The sequence below is a fragment of the Podarcis cretensis genome (genome assembly GCF_951804945.1).
Source record: "Podarcis cretensis genome assembly, chromosome: 11".
Taxonomy (NCBI): Eukaryota; Metazoa; Chordata; class Lepidosauria; order Squamata; family Lacertidae; genus Podarcis; species Podarcis cretensis.
Genome location: NC_137180.1, coordinates 37,956,625 through 37,979,382, shown reverse-complemented (window position 1 = coordinate 37,979,382; position 22,758 = coordinate 37,956,625). Strand labels below are relative to the sequence as shown.

The 22,758-nt window shown below is 41.3% G+C and overlaps 2 protein-coding genes across 3 annotated transcripts in view; both read left to right on the top strand.

Annotated features, from left to right (window-relative positions):
* DMGDH (dimethylglycine dehydrogenase) overlaps positions 1-11,118 on the top strand; it is a 40,723-nt gene extending 29,605 nt beyond the window's left edge. For both annotated transcript variants that reach the window (XM_079995428.1, XM_079995427.1), the window contains exons 15-16: positions 8,194-8,328; positions 9,573-11,118. In XM_079995428.1, coding sequence (XP_079851554.1) covers positions 8,194-8,328; positions 9,573-9,788 — 351 coding nt within the window. In that variant the 3' untranslated portion in view covers positions 9,789-11,118. The remainder of the gene's footprint in view (positions 1-8,193; positions 8,329-9,572) is intronic.
* A 4,423-nt stretch (positions 11,119-15,541) lies between these two features.
* ARSB (arylsulfatase B) overlaps positions 15,542-22,758 on the top strand; it is a 72,543-nt gene continuing 65,326 nt past the window's right edge. Inside the window, exon 1 of the mRNA XM_079995618.1 lies at positions 15,542-15,870. Within this exon, the coding sequence (XP_079851744.1) occupies positions 15,583-15,870 (288 nt within the window). The 5' untranslated portion in view covers positions 15,542-15,582. The remainder of the gene's footprint in view (positions 15,871-22,758) is intronic.

The following is a 22,758-nucleotide window of genomic DNA, read 5'->3' as shown; positions in this document are numbered from 1 at the left end:
CGTAGAAGGCACCTGCTGTAACAATTTGTCACAAATACTCAGATGAATCTCTTCAGGTATGGTATAGAATGAAAGCAAATGACAAACTAATACTCCTACTAAGCAGCCCCACTTCCTTGCCTCAGAGGATCAGAATGAGCTCTGTTACACAGTAGGTAGAGGCCAAAGATAGTACCGAGGAAGTACAAGGATGAGGGAAGGAAATGCCACCTGAAAAGAATCATAGCACCATAGGGATACTATCTTTCTGTTCCTGATACCACACTTGAATGAAAGTTTAATTGAACAAATCTTTTGTAAGTCACTTTGAAAGCTTCTCAGGTCTATAAAGCAGGCTAGAAATAGTTTAAATAAATAATTTTTTAAAAAAGAATTTGGGAATCAGAACCTTTTATACAATTTGCTCATAAAAGAAACCTTAGACATAAATGGAAGGAAAGTACTTTGATTGGAGTCTTCGTATTCTGCCATATATGCTCACACTAGAAAGTCAGGCTGGTTTGATTGCTATTCCATTTTGACAATAGACATTTTTGGGACTTTAAAACTCCGCAAAATCTTGGTATGCACTTTCCTAGCCAATTAAGCCTTATGTGAAGAATTGCAACAGTGCAACTGTATCCCATGCTTGTTTACTCAGAAGGGAGTCTCACTGATTTCAAATGTTTGTGGGACTGTAACCTTAGTCTTCATTACTTTTTTTGTCAAAGTATAAATTATTTTGAGGCTTTTCATATCTTTGATTTTTAAAAGTGCAGTAATTATTACAGGTAAGCAACCATATACAGCAGTTTTGCTGCAGCAGCAGTAGTTGTGAGAGGTATTTTCAATTCTATCACTGCTTTGGTGTTGCTGGTTTTCAGAAACAGCTGTCTGATGGCTGAATGTAGACAAAGAAAATCCAAGAAAAAACTTCGTTTTGATGGAGGGCTGCTGACTGAGGTGGTCATGGTAATGTAGGCATAAAAGTGGCTATGTCAGAATTCCACATCTATGGAATGACTGAGGGAGGTCTGCCTTGCCCATGGGGTTTTGTGTCTAATATAGAAGTATGGGTGTGTTGCTGTTTTGATTAAGGAATCAAAATGTCAGTAACTAGATCTGCTAAAAAGTGGGTTGTTATTTTTAGAGGACTACTTCCTTGATCAAAAAATTCATTTTTACTGATGGAAGTTATATGAAGATTAATTACATCAGTCTCTGTGTTTCTGACATTAATATTTATCAACTGGCATTTTTCTGGCAAATTCTGATTGGAATAACTTGGTCAGAGTCAGCCCTCGGCTATTGGGGATCTGTATACATAGAGTGGGCAAGGCTTTCCAGCCATGGTGAAAGCCAAGGATGCAGTGACTTTTGGAGACTATTTGGATGCTTTTCTGGTGCATATCATGAAGAATTTCAAGGAAATTTGCAGCAGGGTTGGTATTGTGCTTAACTGCTGCAAAGACCCATCAATCAAAAACCTTATGGTAAAGTGTCAAATTGGGAAAGGAAGGAAATAAGAGTTGACATTAGCAGCAGGGACAGCATATTGCCTGTGCAATGGAGAACATTAATCAAATCCAAGGAAAACAAGGCCTCACTTGTTCTGTTCCTCAGAAGAAAACTGCTGCAGCAAGCAAAACATAGTGACACAGACAGGCAGTGGTGATCATGATGGTTATGATGTTTCATCAGTTGGAAGAAACACCGACCACCTCAACTCCACTCATATGACTGTGCATCTGTCTGAGGCAGGGTCAGGAGGACATAACAGAGTCATTGTCACAAGGAGCGATAGAGATGCTTTATTGATGCTGATGGCCTTCTATCCTCATATCAACAGTGAGCTATGGATGAAAGCAGTCATGTCAAATTATATGAATTATAAGTTGCCAAGCACAAAGTGGAATGGCATGATTAAGGAAGAGATGGGCAGCTGGGCTTTCATGCCACCTTGGGGCATGATACCACAAGCTAGCTTCCAAGACTGAAAGACCTGTTAAAAGTCTACATCTCCTGTCTCTTACATACCTGATGTCCACCTGATTTGAAGTGTCTTACACACCTGATGTATGAACCTACCAGGAAGACACATTCAATTCATATTCTGTTCATTTGCTCCATTCAGAAAGGGAAAGAAGTGCAATGCTACCAACAGAAGAAGCACTTATTCAGCAAATTGTTGAGCCCACCACCAAGCCTTAATTTTATAAAATGCTATTGTGGCAAACTCAGTTTTCCAAGTCCCACAGAAAGTGGTTGACACATTGAGCAAAGTATGCCATCTCTACAAGATGACAAAAGCCATTTAGCTGAATGATCGGACATTACAACCTGTGGGTGTACAAGTGGACATCAGTTTGCTTATGTGCATTATTTGTGAAAGTGAACTGGAAATCAGGATGCAAGTGTGTGGATTGGTGCCAAAATCCATACAGTTACAACCATGACAGTGATTTATGTGTGTATTGAAGGTGTCTTGTTATTTTGAAATGTTCTATTGTTTACTTAAGGATTAGATTTTAGTCCAAAAAAAGATTTCAGCCAAAATAGGTTGTATAATTTGTTGCTTTTGGTTCCATTACTGTTTAGGTAGGCTTTTAGGGCATAGAGCAGGGGTGTGGAGTTTTATCAGTTTGAGGGTCACATTTTCTTGTGGGAGGCATACCAGGGAGGGACCACAGGCCAGTGCTCAAAGTTGCCAGAATCAAAAGGATATGTAGGCCCCATTCTAGCCATACAAAAGTCAGAGAGGGGTGTCATACTAGCCAACTTTTCAAGCACCAAACTAGAATGTGTGTCCTCTGGGATGTAGTCCCAGGCGAGTCACATGATCCGCACCTCATCCTTGCCCTGAAAAAGTGTTTTTTTAGGGCAAGAGTGCAGCACTAGAGCATGGCACCCAAAATGGTCATCAAGATCTTGTGCAAAAAAACCAGGATGTCCTGTTTTTCCAGGGCACTTAGGAGGTATGGTGTGTACGTATGTGCATGTACCTACACACAAGTAAGTAAGAGGTCTTTATCCCACAAAGAGTATTTATAATGGCCACAACTCTCTTTGGGTACAGCTTCACAGAGACAAGTGGTCCTATTCTTGACAACTCATGATTTGCAATGATGCTTGGCTCAGCCCATGCTGCTGAGTCTTCAGAAGTCAGGAAGAAGCTACAGGTGACCACTGTGTTGAGATGGCTACTGCCCTGCCACCATTAGGGCACAATTCTGTCGCCACCCTTGAGATGGAATGGCTTGTGCCTGCAAGAGCCCACTGCAACTCCGTCACTTTTAAGGATCCTACCTGAGCACCCTTTGATAGATATGTCAAAGTTGTGAAAACAGAAAGCAACAAACCTCCCATGCAGGGGCAACAAGTATATATACCTCACAGGGTTGCAAGAACTCTATGATCAGTTCTGCCAGTACTGGGCCCAGGTAAGTTTTCTTCCTAATCCCATCAACCAGCAGCTAACACTGGGTCCAGAGAAATCTTGCACTAATTTACTTCAACTTATGTTACATAATGTTATAGCAAAGAGAGTAGGTAGGGATTGGCAGGCTAGGAAAACGCTAGCTGGATCCTCAAGAGGGAGATTGCTCACCCCTTTAAAAAACCATTTCAGTCAAATCTGAGAAAGATGGTTAGGAGGAGTCCAATCACAAGTTGCATATGTGGCATGTTTTCTGCAACACCCCTCCCCCCCAGCACATGGGTACAAGGAAAGGCTCCCTGTGCAACTGGAAAGCCAGCCTTTATCATACATGAACTTTATTGAAAGTAATGACAGTTGAGCACAAGTACTCTTCTAGTACTGTTTGTCCCTTGTGCAAGAGAAGCTCCTGCAGGATTGCAATTTTGTACAGTACTTGTTTCTTTGCTCCACTTTTATTGCCCTTTGTTGAATTCATGCATGAAGAGTCTCTACGCTGATACTGGACATGTAGACTGGACTATAGTATACTAACACATTTTCCTTCTGGAAATAACATGACATATGAATCATTTCCCTATGTTGGGATTTTAGTTCCTCATGCATGATTTTAAAGTGAATGAAGGAGGTTGGGGTATATATACAGTGAACATTATTTTTAGTTTAAGTTGTATAGTTTCATTTGCTATAGTCAGTGCTTTTTTCTGAGGGTACGCAGGGGTACATATACCCCTAAACATTTTGTGAATCTTTGTACCTTTGTCCATTTACTGTATTTGAACTATTAAATGGTTATTTCTTAAGTCAAAATGAGAGTACCCATAAACATTTTTTAAAGAAAAAAGCACTGGTTACAGTGGTAAAAACTATTACAAAACAATTTTGGGAAGATTATACAAACATACAGTATAGCAAAAATCCAGAACCTCCACAGTGGAATGTGAAAACAAAGAAATTCAGTAAAAGAAATGCACAGAGAAAGCATATTAATTAAAGCTATGCTTCTCCTTTACTGTCAATAGGAAAGGAAATATTCGAAAAGCTCTTTTTTCGTATTGTAATATAAACATACTTCTTTGTCTTCACTAAACTATTTCACAAAAATACAGCACATAAACTAATTGCTTTCTTGATCATTGATTTAGCTGTTGTATAATATCTGGTAAATGTGGTTTGAACCATCCTTTTCTTTCTTAGAACTAAATATAACACACATGAAATTTTCTTTCACAAATTAATTTGTGAGGGTTTTTTTTTAAAGGCTAAAGCAAATCAAAATTTCTCTAGCTGTTGCCCTGTTTATATATTCACAGGAGTTAACTACCTTCTATGCAATTAATCTAGAAGTGACCCATTAAAGCAATTCACATCTGTTACCAGGTCATACTCAAGGCTCCAATTATGACTGCTGCATTAACCTTCATGCAAACTGTGTTTTCCATTTATAAATGATGGATTTATGGGAGTCAAGTGAATAATGTTGAAGAGTAAGCATGGGGGAGCTTGGAAGTATTCAAATGCGTGGGCTTCTTTTAAGGAGAGTTTCACTAGAACACGGAGAAGCAATGCACAGAACTACTGGCTGCAGATAAGAAATGCCAAGAGCCAACAAATGTAAATTGTCAGATTCACATCTATGATTTCTGCCACACACACCCCCTCCATTGTATCTCCTGGAAATAACTGGAGTCAACCAAAAGCAGTAGTGCACTCAATTTATATCATCTGGTGTACTATGGATTACTGCTTTTAATTGGCAAAGCCTGATTGCCATTTTCTATAAGGGTATGTCTGCACTGCTATCTCTCTGGTGGCTCGTGTTTTGGTTTGCCCTTCATTGTCTCTTATCCTCTCTCTCTCTCTATTAATACATTCATGGTATATGGAGAGGACAGCAAAGGAAAAGGAGACACTAAGGACAAGAAATAAATTGTGCCTGTTCAAGCAGCATGCTGCCCATGCCTGCTCACAAGTGTGAGTAGGAGAAGTGGCACATGGATTGCAATAGCATAGTGTCCTGGTTTAATTGCTAGCAAATTAATTGGCAAGTAGAAGGGCAACATGTGTTTAAAACATGGGTAAGGAAACTTTCTAGCCTGGCAGACCAGACTGTTATTTCCTCCATCCGTTGTGGGCCAAGTTTGACAGGCCAGCAGATCCTATTTTGCCCCAAAAGGCAAAGACTCTCAAAACACTATTTGTGCAGTGCTTTGAGCTGCGCTTCTGGCAATCAGCTGATTTGTCAAATCTTCAGATCTTCAGAAACCCCTTTTAGAACGTTATTTTCTGCAGCCTTGGGGATTTGCAAGTACCTGCAAACAACTGTTTTAGCTGAGCCCCACCTTTACCTGCCCCACACCTGTAAAGTAGCCTTGCAAGCCAAATGAGAAACCTGGCTGGCTAATTATGTCTGCAGAGCAGAGCCCCCAGCCCTTGCATATTGTCTTCTGGGCTTGAGGGACATTGCAGGAAAGTTCAGTACTGACTTTCTTGAGAGAGGTGGAGTCCTGTGGAGGAAGGCCACTTAGGATTGTCCCAGCCACATCAACTGCCTGCAGCATTTTTCAGGAAAACCTGCGTACATATCCTGAGCCACTCTGTGTGCGGTTTTGCTGCCTGCCAAAAAACACATACTCCGTTTCCTTTTCTTATATTGAAACTGGGCAGTGGCAATAACAGCAGCAGAAGCATATTTTGAACTGAGATTAGGAAGGCTTCCCACATTCCTCCTATGTTCTCTTTTGCCCTGTCACAACTACAGTAATAGCATGCCAGGTTGCAAGGAATTGCAGGCAAAATTCTCCCCCACTCCATGTGCCCAGCTCTGGGGTGATGGAAAGAAGAGAAGGAAGATTTATGTATTTCTACTGCTTCTCTTGCCAGCTTCTAGCTTAAAGTGTTCTTGGGTGTGGGACAGAGTGGTGGATACGGACAGGGAGTATTTAATCCAAACCTGAGTAGAGTGTTGGGAGTTGTAAAGCTCACTTTTCATAATGAGGTCAGCTTTAAAAGCCCCTGAAGTTTATTTTCAAGACTAGCTTGGAGAACTTCACCGGCATATCTCTCTATCTGTTTGTTTGTTTGTCTGTCTGTCTGTCTGTCTGTCTGTTCGTTTGTTTTAGACAGAACATTCCAAAGTGAATTTAGTAAGTATTGCTCTTGCTCTAGTTTGGCTTCAAAGGTCATCACATAGACAAATCGCATCATCCAGAAACTAAATTGGAGTAAGTGCTCCCCGATTAATTCTAGCATCTAGTACCAGAAGGAAACATATTTACCATCACCACTGAAACCATCAAAAAGCAACAACAAAAAGGCAAAGAGGGCTTTTTTCTCTTATCTGCCTCCTGAAAGCCTAGCAAGCTGAAAAAGGCTGCCTCACAGATTTTAGTTCAGGCCTTCTGTCAGGCTTCAGCAGGGGTCTGCTCTTAACAGGTGCCAACCTGAATGTGGGTAGGCATGGTCCATACCAGAAAGGTTAATACCAGGGCAAGCATATAAAGCTATGAGGAACCAGAAACAGGAAAGACTCAGAGGCAAGGGCAGAATCTAAACAAGTGTGCCTGAAGGTTGATTCCAGAGGAGGCATGAAAAGTTGATTTGGCTCTACTGCTGCTACTGATAGCAGACACAGGGGCCAAGCTTGAGGCCAGGGTTGGATAGGCCTAAGTAAGCCTGTTTGCTGATACTGCAGCCAATGTAGCACCCTTGCAGTTCTGTATATACACAGCATTCTATTCTAGAATCAATTGAAATTCCTTGTTTTCTCTTCATACACACACTATCTAGGTCTGTTGCATATTTTGCCCCTGAAAAGCGCTTCTGGAGAAACTGCTTTCATTCTGAAAATAAAGGCTCTTTGCAGGTTGCCTCTGTATTACCCCAAGTAATATGTAGCAATGGTATGGGGGGGTGTATCCATACCTGACCAATGAAGCTGTGGATGGGTGAATACCAAAAACACAATCACAACTTCCTTCTGCTGGGGAACGTGCAGAGAGAAAACGGCGTGCCTAACCCTAAGCAAGGTGATGGTTTTGAAACGCTTATCGAGTAACTCCACCCACCCTAAGTAGGTGGCAGGATCTAGAATCAATCTTGATTGAAATCAGCATGTTGAAGACAAACATGAATGGTTCTGGATTTTGTGCTGCCAGTGGGTTAATGTGCACACAACCTCAGACTTTTGGTCTAGTTGTCAGTAGTTCATACATGCATGCAAGAATCTTTCCCACAACTGTTACCTCACGTCTTTTTAACTAGGGAGAGATACCTCAGGCAAAGCCTGGGGTTTTCTGCATGCAAAGTATTTGCACATAGTATGAGCTACCCCAATAGCTTTGGAATGCACAAAGTAGTTTACCAGATAAATGTCTGCTGTTGCTATCTTTTGTGGGATCAGGAGGCAGGGGGAAGGGGATGTGGGCTTTCTTGCAATAGTTTTCTATAAATGACTCTGCTGTTACTTCCCCATGTAAGTAGCCAAGAGGAAGCTTGAGCTCTTTTCAGTATAATATTTTTAAAGGTATATAATCAGAATGTATAGCGCTTAAAGGTTACAAATGTAGACAAATATGAGGTAAAATAACTGAACATACCCACATTGTGAGCAAGATGAAATAACATTCAAGAAGCCCAATGGTTTAATTTAATTTGTACTTTTATCTAAAGCTTAATAATGGGTGGAAAAACAAGTGAAGGCAAATTTAAATGCTTGCATCCATAACCCTGTCACAGAGCCTGACTAATCATTTATCATCATTATCTTTTTTTCCCAGCCAGCAGACTTCATAGGAAAGCAAGCACTGAAGCAGATTAAAGAAAAGGGGCTTGAACGGAAACTTGTGTATCTCACCTTGGAAACGGATAATGTTGATCCAGAGGGAAATGAAAGTGTCTGGTATAATAACAAGGCAAGTAGCATAGATTTTGTTTCAAAAAACTGAAGGAAAGTTTTCTAGAACATATTGTGCTTCCATCCATATTTCAAAATGAACAAAAGATAGTTTGCACACCGTTTAAAAAGGGTTGCAAACACCAGCATATTGTTTGCGCAAGGAAATACGCACATGTGCAATGACATATGTTTTTATTTTTTGCTATAACAGATTAAAAAAATGCCACCCCTTTGCAATTTCTACCAGTGGCAGTTCTCACAGTCCACTGCTGGGCTTCTCACAACAAAAGGAATTTGTTACTGGGCCAGGTTCAAAGTTCTTGTGTTAATTCTCAGAGCTCTAAGCAACTTGGACCCAAAGATTATGTAAAGGACTGATGAGGACTGCCTGATGTACTCTGTGCTCTCTCTCCCCCCTCTACTTTGAAACAGAATCAGGACTCCAGTCCACCCAGCTTTCAGGCAGACAAGTTAAGACAGCCTGCTGAAATTGGACACAGCTTATAATTCAGGAGGGAGCGAGAGGCTGGGAGGAAACAGGAAAGCAGGGAGAAAACGCATCCTGACCTAAGTAGGTCACAATAACAGCACTACCTTCATACAAATGTATGGTAAAAAAATTAAGAAGTGGGTCCTCAGTTGCATTTTTGGGTTAAAGGAGGGTTCCAGGTCCAAAAAGATTGAAGAGCTGTGTTCACACCAAGATTGTGCCACCTTCAGGTGTCAAATTTCCAAAGAGAATGAATACTTTGAGATGCATTCAGATCAATGGACTTTAATAACTCAAGTGGTTTCAGTGGGTCTACTCTGAGTATGATTTAATTTAATATCTCTCAGAAATTAGAAATGGAAAATTTATTACAATATTGAGTCACTTTTTAGACCCATCTGCATGTGTCCATATCAATAGCTTTCATTTATATAAATGAAAGTTATTTCTTTAGAGTGGGGAATATTCTAAAAACTGTATTTATTACTTGAGGAATGTGATATATTTTTATGCTTCAGTGTAAGTTTGTAGGGTAGGTTTGTATGCAGCGGTCGAGCTATGTTGCTACTCAAGAACAGGTGATGCATGTGCAATATCTTTTTCCAAGGCACAAATTATTCTCTATGTTGAGATGCTCCCAGCCCTTTTTTGGTTAAAGCAGACAAGATAACTATGTAACGTGCAGTCATGTGTTTGATTTTCTAACATACTGACTGTTTTATTGAATAATACAACCTACATCAATTGTGTATATTTGGGTAATTTTTCAGGTTATTGGCAACACCACATCTGGATGTTACAGCTACAGCACTCAGCAGAGTCTGGCTTTTGCATATGTCCCTGTGGAACTCAGTAAAGTTGGACAGAAACTGGAAGTTGAACTACTAGGCAAAAATTATCAAGCAACTATTATCCAGGAACCATTGGTTATGACCGAGCCAACAAGAACACGGCTTCAGAAGAAGGGTGGAAGTGCTAAAATATAAACAGGCAGGCGTTTAATTCCTCAATATTAAGAATCAATACTTGATTAGCATATTTCATTTGAGTTGAATGCAAATTACACATGAAATATGCAACAAAATAATACTTTACGTTTACTAATCATTAAGAATAAGGAACAATTTAAGAAACCACTGTTACTTATGCACATTAGTTCTTGCAAATAATGTACACCAAGTCAGTAAATAGCAGCAGCAACAGTCTTGAGTATGTTGTAAAAAAATGGGATAGTTGCAGTATGATTGAGCAAGTGGCAGGAGTCCTGGGCTACAGAGCATGTGGCAAATATTTGTAGAAATGATGGTCTGATCACAAAGGAGAACAAAGTACTGAGGCCCATGAATTGATGGGAATTTGAAAACAGTGAAAACCTCCTAGCTAGGTTGGCACAGTGGTGAAATAAGTTCCATATCTGAAGCAAGGGTCTAGGTAACCAAACAGAAATTTACTTAGAAGACAGTTTTACCTCCAATGATTTTTGAACTTGCATTGCATATAAGGATGGGGGATAAATTCAGTTTGTATTTAAAGGTGAACTTATCTCATTTGCACTTTCTGAAACACTGCACAAGCCAAAAGATAGCTATCCTTTGAAATTCATAATTCTCCAATTTGGGGGGCATTTTTCCCCAACCAAATTGTGTGTATAAAAATGCATATACTAAGGTTAAGTGTGTATAAAAATGCATATATCTGTGAGATTAACATACAAAAATGCATTATATTAGGGGGAAATTGCTTTGCCATTTGTGCATATTAGGCAAAATTGTATGCACATATATATACATAAGGAGAAATTCACAATAAATTACTGTCTAATCTTCTAGGGGACATATGAAAAATGGTGAATCGATGTGGAACTCATAGAGCTAAATTTAAAATGGGGGGGGGGATGAGAAACAGAGAAACTGAAATTGACAGATTCCTCCATCCCTATTTGCAAAAGAGCCATTTGGTTCACACCATTTGGGCTTTTTTTTTTTAAAAGGAAATTGGGAAAGTAAATTGGAGATAAAACCAATGACACCACAGGGGTCTAGATTCCTAGGTACTCTAGTTGGTGATTTATATCAGAAAATAGGGAATCGTGTGTGTGTGTGTGTGTGTGTGTGTGTGTGTGTTTCTTTCTTTGAACACCTGTACAACAAAAATCTCTCATTTGAAACTTCATGGCTGGTGGGCTAGCCCTTCCAGAAAAATCTGTCTGCCTTGGTTGAATAGCCTGTGCTAGATACCAAATCCATAAAACATTGATTAATTTCATACTCAAGCCATAATTTTTCCTTTTCATAAACCTAATACTAATGCTAACTTTTAAAACAATTCTGTGTCCCTGCTCACACTATTCAACACTAAATTTTCATTGTCCTATTTAAAGGTCACTTAAACAAAAATTGCTCAAAAGTGCAGAATCTTCCACAGAAACTGATACATCTAAGTCCTTCAGTAAAGAAGCTGACGCATAAATAAGACATGCCAGTAGAAACACAGTTTGAATAATGAGCACCTATTATTGCCAATGATTTAATGCAAGCTGACATTACATTGTACAGATCTGAGTATCTGTTTACAAAGCAGGTCGCAATAAAATATAGAAGCTGACAGGATTGGCCATAGTACTAGCTGGAGTGAGAGAGAAAAATCCAATTCAAAATTATTCTCTTATACTTTATATTATTTGGCCTATTTTCTTTAACCATGACAGGATCTGATTTTATTTTTTTAAGATGACATTGTTTGTAATCAATCACTTTTTACATCTTAGTTTGCCAATACATTCTTTTAGATGTTAAAAAGGATTAGAATTAAGCATATTTTATGTAGAAGCAAAAATATATAAACACAGGGCAAAATTTCTCTCCTGCCTCATTACCTATAGAACTCATTTATAAAACTGTGAACAAAGGGAAACTTTTATCTCTCCACCTACCCCTTGCGGCTAGGTGCTTGACCAGCCGTTATGTGGAACGGAAGGTCCATAGATGGATACATAGATAGATATCTCCCATAGTGTAGTCATCCTCAACCTGCTGCCCTCTAGAATATGGCCATGTGGCCTGGGGTTGATGGGACTTTTAGTGCAAAACATCTGGAGGGCACAATGTTGGAGAAGGTTGTTATGGTGGTACTGGTCTTTACTACACCACGAGTGGGCTACTTGCTCTTGGAGCATGAGTAGCTTGCACACAGCACTTTGCATAGATGCTACTACGGGAGGTACACATGCACACCCTACCCCAGATTTAAGCCTGTGCTTTGTGGAGTCCTTTACAGATTATTTATTTATTATATCTATAACATGCCAGGATTGGCTTCCAAAGCAGTTTACAATTAAAGCCTCTTAAAAGGGGACAATATAATTAAGGATATGTTTGTGAATAGAATAGATCAGGCCTTTTATATTAATTATTTATTGGTGTGATTTCACTCGCTGAATAATCATAAAATGTAAGTTCATACATGTTTGCAATTCCTGATGAATATCATATATTTTTGTTCCTTGCATTATTAAAATTCATACACTTTTTCCTTTCAAAGCAATGTAGTTTTTTAAAATCCCTTGTTCATGTTTTCATGTCGCCAATTTTGTAAGCAGATGGAAATTGTAAATCAGTGGTTTTGTAAGAAAGGTAGCTCTAGCAGTTATCCTTGAGAAATGCTGTCGACATGCCTAGATTACTTAACTTGTTGCACACTAACTGACACAAGTTAAAGCAAGAAAATACAGAGAGATCTTACTTTTTTTTTCTTAACCGGTTTCCTAAAGTTTAAGTCAGGCATAGGCAAACTTGGCCTCCAGATGTTTTGTGACTACAACTCCCATCATCCCTAGCTAACAGGACCAGTGGTCAGGGATGATGGGAATTGTAGTCTTAAAACATCTGGAGGGCTGAGTTTGCCTATGCCTGGTTTAAGTTTACAAATGTTTCAGTAAGAAGAGTTACACTGGGCAGCACAGCTAACCCCACAAATAATTATTTTTATATACTGTACAATACAATAATAGTGCAGTCTCATCAAAATAGCCTCTGATTAATACACTATTTACAGTAGTGTCAGATCCCTAGCTGTCAGGTTCCCAGGTCCAATAGGCCTAGTGTAGTGAGGAGCATCCCAGAACAAGATAGGAGAACAGCAAGCAAATATAAGGTCCCAGACTCCTAGAGCATTCTACGGTAAATACAAGTAGCTCAGACTGAAGAGCAGACTGAGGACTAGATGTTTTAAGAGTTGGTGGAGACGGATTGTCTTTAGGATAAGCTAGGATTGCCACCTAAATGGTACTCTAGAAATTCTTAACCCGAGGTACTACTTCCGGTTAGCGGAGTCTGTAACCCAAAGTGTTTGTAACCGAAGGTGTTTGTAACCGGAGTTACCACTGTACGTCCTTTTTCTTACCTGATTCGAAGCAGTCCTATAGGGAGAATGTTCTTAGCCTCCTGCTGGGTTTTTTTCACTAGCAGAAGACTTCTATCCTTGTTATCCTTTTAAAACTCACAAAAAAAAAAAAATCTAGTTGGTAACCCTCAGTGTCCACATGTGGCCTGCTAATGTATACAGTGGTACCTTGTGTTAAGAACTTAATTCGTTCCGGTGGTCTGTTCTTAACCCGAAGCACCACTTTAGCTAATGGGGCCTCCCGCTGCCGTGATTTCTGTTCTCATCCTGAAGCAAAGTTCTTAATCTGAGATACTATTTCTGGGTTTGCGAAGTCTGTAACCTGAAGCGTCTGTAACCTGAAGTAGCATAGGATAAATCAGGTTCTGAGAATTGGGCTGTGCTATAACTGATTGTTAAATGAAAGAGAGGGAACAGAGACAAGCATACAAATTAGCTGAAATGTGAAGCGAAAATACATCTTGTCCTTGGTCTGGAGGAGGAGAGTGAAAACTGCTGCAGCTAACAGACTTGCCCACAGATCAGATAAAAGTGCTGCTGCAGTTTGGCAGACTATTGGGTGGGCGGTGGAGTCAACCCTGAAGAAAGTACCCCACAGGGTACTTGGAGGCTGCCACCCCCTTTAAGTTTGTATTGATGAATTTATCAATCTAGTAGAAGAAAATGAGCAATGCATTGTTAGGTGGTAATTGAACTAATATTTTTTGCTTCCAAAAAGTTGCCTATAAGCAAGTGACTGAATCAGTAAAGAGTAAGGCAAGAAGGAAGTGGCTGTGTTGCTGTTTCTTTGGCATTGTACTGATGTGGGTGGAGGTAGGCAAATGATCTGGGTCTCAAAATGTTTAATGCTTCCATAGATTCTTCACAAATGAGAAATTCACTTTGTGACAAGTGGTTGGTTGGAAATAAAGGGTGTGGTTGGTGGGAATGGTTGAGAGTGAGATTTGCATGTGGGAGTGTGCTATTTTTGGGAGATGCTATTGTGAAAGAAAGTTTAGGCACAGCTGCCTCCTTAGTTATTTTGCTTAGCAAATGATGCTTTGATATGTGAATTCTGATTGTACTTTTGTCTTTGATTTTTTACTTGTAATGTTTACTGATGTTGATATTTTGTTTCACTGTTAATGGTGCTGCTTTAAATGTGAATCTTTATTACATTTTTGTGTATGATTGTTATTTGCAATGTTCTTTTCTAGTATTTTGTAATATTTGTATTTGATGTTGTATGATGTGCTGTAAACTGCTTAGAGATTTTCTTTCCCCATGCGACGTAAAACAGAATAGAAATAATAAAGTAAGATTCCTATGCTTCTAAGCCAGCTTTATAAACACCAGATCCATATAAGAAAAGCATCTGTTAGTTTAGTGTTTTCTGCAATAATAAACCTTGTTGTTCTTCCATTTCTGCTGTTCTCAACATGGGTTCAGGATGTCCGGAGCACACTTGTAAGAGTTCTTAAGTTACGGCTTCCCTCCTTCGCCCATTTGCAGTCACTAGATTAACCTATGCCTGAATAACAGGTTTTGCCTTTAACTGTCCTAGGAACATTGGGCTCCCAGTCAACAGATAACAGTCATGGTTTCCAGTAGGGCCTGTAATCTTAACTCACTGCAGCTCAGCACACAGTGCCTAAGGCATGGGTAGGCAAACTAAGGCCCGGGGGCTGGATCTGGCCCAATCGTCTTCTAAATCCGGCCCACAGACGGTACGGGAATTAGTGTATTTTTACATGAACAGAATGTGTGCTTTTATTTAAAATGCATCTCTGGGTTATTTGTGGGGCATAGGAATTCATTCATCCCCCCCCCCCCCCAAGATTGCTGACCCCCTGGGCTAAGTCAAAGGATTGTGCCGTTCATAGAATAATACTGCTGTGTTTTGCTTTAATATTTCCATTTTTTACCAGACGGTTTCTTTTTCATGGCTCTTGCACTTCAGCTGGAACATTCCCTTACAAGATTTCAAAATAAAACCTTACTAAAGGAAGCCCATTTATGAGATGCACATTTTAACCAGCACAATTAACAAGAGAATGAAACAATATCGTAAGCCTAGGGAAGGCACCAGAAGGATGTGGCAGCTGTTGCTGCAGCAGCAGCAGGTCTTCCCTGGGGCATCCCCTTCCACCCCTTACCCCGGACCATGTACAGTACTGCTCTGTACTTCTTTAAGCCCTCTGGACAGACGCAGGCTGGGGAAGGAGAGGGAGACGGGCAGGCTGGTGGTTCCTGTTTCATTTCGCTCCTCCGGGGGGCGGAGCTGACTGTGATTGGCTTCCTCCAGGGTGGGCGGACCATTTGCCCTCGGAGGCAGACTTGCAGGTCCCTGTGCCCTTCCTGCCCTGTAAGTTCCTGCTGGGGCTGGCGGAGGACTTAGGGATGCTCCAGCGGTTGGTGTTCGGGCGCTGCTCGCCCCCGGGGCTGCTGCTGCTGCTGCTATTGCTATGCTTGGCGCGCACGTGCCCGAGCGCTGCGCCTCGGCGGCCCGTCAACTTGGTCTTCGTGTTGGCCGACGACCTGGGCTGGGGCGACGTCGGCTGGCACGGCTCCGAAATCCGCACCCCGACCCTGGACGCGCTGGGGGCGGGCGGCGTGCGCCTGGAGAGCTACTACACGCAGCCGCTGTGCACCCCGTCGCGCAGCCAGCTGCTCACCGGCAGGTACCAGGTAGGCGGGAAAACGCGGCGGGATTGGACTTGCCCACGCGAAGGGCTTAGAGACTGAGCGAGGGACGTGTAGAAACTGTGGCTGAGGTGCTTCTGTCTTCCCGCCCCGGCATCTCTCCCTTGCCGTCGGTGGATTCCTGTGAGAATCTAAGCCTAACTTTCTAGCCCTCGCGGTTGCAGTTCGAATGAGTGGTTTCTAAAACTTAGGAACTGCTGAGGTCTTTGCGTATTGACCCATCTTAATTATCAGGGATAGGTAATTTTTTTTCCTGATTTGAAAGTCACGCCCAAATCATGAGAGCGCTTCATTCGTGTAGCGCGTCACGGGTGTTTGTGTCTGTCCAGCAACGTGACGAGCTACAGTCAGAAAGAGTCACGTCAGTTTCCTGTCAGAGCTGACTAACCATCTGAAATAAGGTTGAGGTTTGGGGGTTGTATTTCTGGGCAACGTATTTCTAGTTTTCTTTGTCCGTTGTTCTAAAAGTTATTAGCTCTTAACATTGAGAGGGCCAATATCCCCCTGCCGGCCCGTATGCCCTGTAAACCTTAGCCCAATGATATATCTTGCAAAAATGCACGACGAATTCCTAGTACTGTATTGTTTTCCTAGTGCAAAGATACCATAGGAATAGATAATTATTTGGTTTGGGGAGACATCTAGTGGCTGTTTAATATGCATTTCAGTAAGAGGTCAGGATTGTGTCTTTTGTAAACCTCTATAATTTGTTAGGGAAAGCAACGTGTAATAATGAATATACTTTATTTTTGCATATTAGCAAGCAGTGTTTTCCAGTGAACAACATATATTTTTAAGGGAAGGAGGAGCCACAAAGCTCCTTTTGGTTTGCATATCAGCATCATGAATGAAACATTTTATCAGCAGAGCTGAGAAAGGAAACAGCTGATTAAAACTTAGCCTTCTCTCCTCAAGTTTCTTTTCTTTTTTTTAAAATAATATTTATTAAAGTTTTAAATGTTACAAAAAAAGAAAGACATAATTCCAAGTTAAACAAAAACATAACAACACATCACAGTAAAAAAGAAGAGAATAGAAATAATTTCTTAAATTATTTCTTAAAGAAATGGGAGTGCCTGATCACCTCATCTGTCTCCTGAGAAATCTCTATGTGGGACAAGAAGCTACAGTTAGAACTGGATATGGAACAACTGACTGGTTCAAAATTGGGAAAGGAGTACGACAAGGCTGCATTTTGTCTCCCTGCTTATTTAACTTATATGCAGAATTCATCATGCGAAAGGCTGGGCTGGATGAATCCCTAGCCGGAATTAAGATTGCCGGAAGAAATATCAACAACCTCAGATATGCAGATGACACAACCTTGATGGCAGAAAGTGAGGAGGAATTAAAGAACCTTTTATTGAGGGTGAAAGAGGAGAGTGCAAAATATGGTCTGAAGCTCAACATCAAAAAAACGAAGATCATGGCTACTGGTCCCATCACCTCCTGGCAAATAGAAGGGGAAGAAATGGAGGCAGTGAGAGATTTTACTTTCTTGGGCTCCATGATCACTGCAGATGGTGACAGCAGCCACGAAATTAAAAGACGCCTGCTTCTTGGGAGAAGGGCAATGACAGGCCTAGACAGCATCTTGAGAAGTAGAGACATAACCTTGCCAACAAAGGTCCGTATAGTTAAAGCTATGGTTTTCCCAGTAGTGATGTATGGAAGTGAGAGCTGGACCATAAAGAAGGCTGATCGCCGAAGAATTGATGCTTTTGAATTATGGTGCTGGAGGAGACTCTTGAGAGTCCCATGGACTGCAAGAAGATCAAACCTCTCCATTCTGAAGGAAATCAGCCCTGAGTGCTCACTGGAAGGACAGATTGTGAAGCTGAGGCTCCAATACTTTGGCCACCTCATGAGAAGAGAAGACTCCCTGGAGAAGACCCTGATGTTAGGAAAGATGGAGGGCACAAGGAGAAGGGGGCGACAGAGGATGAGATGGTTGGATAGTGTTTTCGAGGTTACCAGCATGAGTCTGACCAAGCTGCGGGGGGCAGTGGAGGACAGGAGTGCCTGGCGTTCTCTGGTCCATGGGGTCACGAAGAGTCGGACACGACTAAACGACTAAACAACAACAACAAAGAAATAATAATAATAAAAAAAAACAGAAAAACAGAAAAATAGAAACAATTAAAAAAACACAACGAACCTTCCCATAACTTATCTTTCATTTACCTGTTTCCTTGACCTCCTCGCACCTCCCTTTTTTTGTATTCTAGTTCGGTTAGCTATTTCAGCAAATCCTTTCCATCTTTCCCAATTTTTATCCTATAATTTATCTTAATGTAATGTAACTTTACCTTTCCTCCTATCATTCATTAACAATCTGTTTTTATTTAATTCTATATAATATTTCCACTAAAGCCACATAACTTCATTCCAGCCTCCTTCTAACATTCCTTAATTTTACAATGTTTCTGTAAATAAACTTTAAATTTCTTCCAATCTTCTTCCACCGACACTTCTCCCTTTCTCTCCTCAAGTTTCAGCGGCTGCCTCAGATCTAACTGACTTTCTATTTGTGGGTGTTTCCTGCTGCCTATGATTCTGGGATTATTTCATAAAGTGGATGTGTGCCAATCACTCCGCTAGGAAGCCTGGTGTTTGGAGTTGGGGCAGGGGTGCAGGGAGAAAGCAAAAGAAATGGTGCAACTGATGGCATTTCTTGCAGAAGCCCATATTGTAGCAAGCCAATTGAATTCTAAAGTGCTGCAACACTCACGCTCCTTTACCTTATCCTGCTGGCAACGGAAACTGCTTACACAAGCAGATGCTACTGTTAGCTAGTCCTACCACAAGCTGGACACTATTCAAGCTGTTGTTAGGCAACCTGGAGAATTAGTTCTGGGACTGCATCTCATTCTTTAGCAGTAGTGAGGAGGAACTTTAGTTAAGCGACAGAGGGCATGCTTTGCATCCACAAGGTCCCAGGTTCAATCCCTGCCTTCTTTAGTTAAAAGAATCAGGAAGCAACTGGTGTGAAAGCCCCCTGCCTGGGACCCCAAAAAACTGCCACCAATCAGAGGTGGCTTCATTTGGACGTAATGATAAACCATGCTGAAGCCCTGCTTTGTTTTACAAACCATGAGTAGCCCCACAGATTATCAAACAAACCAAAAGTCTTCGAAGTTTGGTTTGTTTTCCAGCTGCTACTGTTAGCCAGTTTTCCAGCTGCTCCTGCACCCTGCCTTTGTAGTTTGGTGAGCTTGGGTGGTCATATAAATTGTGGTTAAGGAAAAGTGCTCAGTTTGCCATGTTTAAAAGAAACTAAGCTATGAGCCAATAACTATGGTTTCAGATCATGGTTTTGTAGGTAATAGACAAAACAAAGTTCAGCTGCTGGGCAGTGTTCACACGTAATGCTGTGCCATGGTTTAATAAACCATGCCCTAGTGTTATGTGCAAAACAGGGCAATGAATATTGTTTAGAGCAGGGTTTCCCAACCTTGGGCCTCCAGCTGTTTTTGAACTACAATTCCCATCATCCCTGACCACTGGTCTTGCTAGCTAGGGATGATGGGAGTTGTAGTCCAAAAACAGCTGGAGGCCCAAGGTTGGGAAACACTGATTTAGAGCACACCCTTCCTTATACAAGATTGCAAACCCACCTATAAATTGAGAACATAAGCCTGATTAAGATGATTGGTGCAACCAGTCCTTTGACTGGTGATGAAGGAGGTCGATTCCAGCCCCCTGCCTTCTCCAAACATATTGTCCTGGCAGCATTAGCTATATGGATTGACAGATGGCACACACAAAGGAAGAAGGATTGGAGCCTTTGATTTCTTATGACAATAGAGTTGTTCATAGTTAGGACTCTGTATGCTACCTGCAGTTCATTCATTCATCAATGACCAATTTGTGAAAAGGAGAACTTAAACTATGTCCCATCTCTTTCACACTCTGGAAAGCTCTATAGCTTAGGATGGGCCTGTAATTAGAGCATCTGCTCTGCTTGCAGAATAGTCCAAGTTCAGTCCCCAGTATTTCTAGTCAGGACTGAGGGAGTTCCCTGTCTGAAACGCTGGAAAGTTTCCAACAGTCAATGAAGCTAGTGCTGAGCTACATGTCGGCATCTGATTGATAGGTAGATGCATGCACAACCTTTACTACTTGCAACTATCTCTGCTGTGGAGCTTCTATTCCTTTCCCCTCAACTTTTGGGGTTTATTAGCCCAAACATCAAGGGTTTTTTTTTTTTGTTTTTTTTTGCAAGGGTTATCCAATTGCTTTGCAGCTGCAAATTCAGATCCAAGTAGCAGTAGTACAGGAACACGTAATAGTTAACATGAGATACAACATTGCTTTAAAAAAAATATATTCATGAGTACTAAGTTGCTATTTCTCAAATATTTCTCTTACTTTGTTAATATTGCAACTCAGGGACACAGTGTGAGTCCCCCACCCCTGCAAAGGGTTTTGTAGGCATGTCGTGAAAGGGCCAGCAGTGTCCCCATCTTCAAGACTAACCACAAAGCCACTTCCTTCCCCCCTCTCCTCCCGATCTTTAGTAGATATAATTCACCATTCCTAGTACAGGTGCCTTACTGTTACAGTGGTGCCCCGCAAGACGAATGCCTCGCAAGACGGAAAACCCGCTAGACGAAAGGGTTTTCCATTTTGGAGGCACTTCGCAAAACGAATTTCCCTATGGGCTTGCTTCGCAAGATGAAAATGTCTTGCGAGTTCCTGCGGGTTTTTTTCCCTCCCCCCCTTTTTCTAAGCCGCTAAGCCGCTTATCAGCTGATCTGCTAAGCCGCTAAGCTGCTAAAAGCCGCTAAGCCGCTAATAGCGCTAATCCGCTAAGCCGTCAATGGGCTTGCTTCGCAAGACGAAAAAACCGCTAGACGAAGAGACTCGCGGAACGGATTAATTTCGTCTTGCGAGGCACCACTGTATTTTCATAAAGGAATGAATGTAATACATGTTTCTCTTTTTAAAACTCATTTGCTCAATTCATTATGCAGTTATTTCTTTTAGATATAGGCCTTTCACAAATTGTGTTTTGTTTTATCTGTGATCCATAACCTACTTTGCTTTTCTCCCTGCGGTTAATCACTCTTTACAGCCTTTGAAGAAGATCATAGCCAGAGGCTAAATATTTGACCAGATGTTCTCCTTATCTACTCCTGCATTTTTCCTATTTCAGTAGGTTTTAAAAACAAAATATTTTCTAGATAGGAGCTGTTCTGGTAAGACCTTGTAAGCCATAAGAGACTCTGCTACTGGGACATTTGGGGAAATGTTCTGCAGTAGCCCTATGGTTCCTGATACTGGATATGCAGCATTTTTCACCAGTCATGACTGGGTGACCTGAGAAATCAATAGGGGCCTGGCTGGTTCTACATACCCTTTGCTTCAGCTTCCTTGAATTCCCTAATTAGGCTGGGAACAATACAGATTTCTTGCCTTGGACCATGTCTTATTCTGGCCCTTTGATCTTCATCTGCCCTGCTGTGATCCCAGCCTATTCCATCCTGACTGGGCTTTGGTGACCCAGTTATTTCATGATGTGTAGAGATGTCTTAGACTTTTGCTTTTGTAACAGTAACTAGTGGTCAGTTGCTATGATAGCAAGGGAAGGAGCGCTGGTATATCTGGAAGAGGCCCTGGAGGGCACAGCTCACCTCCCTTATTTGCTCCCCGGCTGAAATGAAAGGTGGTCATCTCATATTTCCTAATAGTGACCCATAGGGCAATTTTATTTCCTCTTCCGTTTTAAGTATAGGGTAGTGGTTTCTTCACAAGGATGTTCTGTGTTCTACATCCACTCTTTGAAGCATGAGGCCTCTGAACACTTGCAAGGAATCACAGTTGGGGTACCTCGGGTTAAGTACTTAATACAGTGGTACCTCGGGTTAAGTACTTAATTCATTCCGGAGGTCTGTTCTTAACCTGAAACTGTTCTTAACCCGAAGCACCACTTTAACTAATGGGGCCTCCTGCTGCTGCCATGCCGCCGGAGCACGATTTCTGTTCTCATCCTGAAGCAAAGTTCTTTACCCGAGATACTATTTCTGGGTTAGCAGAGTGTGTAACCTGAAGCGTATATAACCTGAAGCGTATGTAACCCGAGGTACGACTGTATTTGCATGCTGCTTTTCCAACAGTCAAGCTGAGCTCAAACTGGCTCACAACAAGAACAAAACATTATCAAACAGGGGGTGCTCCCTAACAGAAAAGAAATAGGCAATAAAATACAATAAATGCAGTAACAGAATAAAAATGATATAAAATAGTAAAAACCACAAAATAAAATAGTCATGTTGGATATATATACAGTGGTACCTCAGGTTAAGTACTTTATTCGTTCTGGAGGTTCGTTCATAACCTGAAACTGTTCTTAACCTGAAGCACCACTTTAGCTAATGGGGCCTCCCACCACTGCCACATGATTTCTGTTGTCATCCTGAAGCAAAGTTCTTAGGTACTATTTCTGGGTTAGCGGAGTCTGTAACCTGAAGTGTATGTAATCCGAGGTACCACTGTATATTAGCAACACCAATCAGCCCTGCAGCATGAAAAAGAAAAAAAGCTCTTAATGTTGCTCACCTATGATGTGCACATTTAATTCCTGTCTCTCACACAGGAGGGCAGATTCTACCAACAGACTCTCCCTGGGGGTAGAAACCAATTCTATCTTCCTGAAGCCAGCAGACAAAATATGCATGAAACCCATATTATAATAGCCAGAGCCTGAAGAAGAAAGAATAGAAATGTGCTACAAACCTGACATACAGCACTCATTTCCCTCCTGTCTCCCACCCAGAGGAACGAGATCAATGGCAACAGGTCCTCACCTGGAACATGAAGCAATTTCCATTCTCCTTCCACAAGATTCCCCACCAGCAGATAATAAAAATT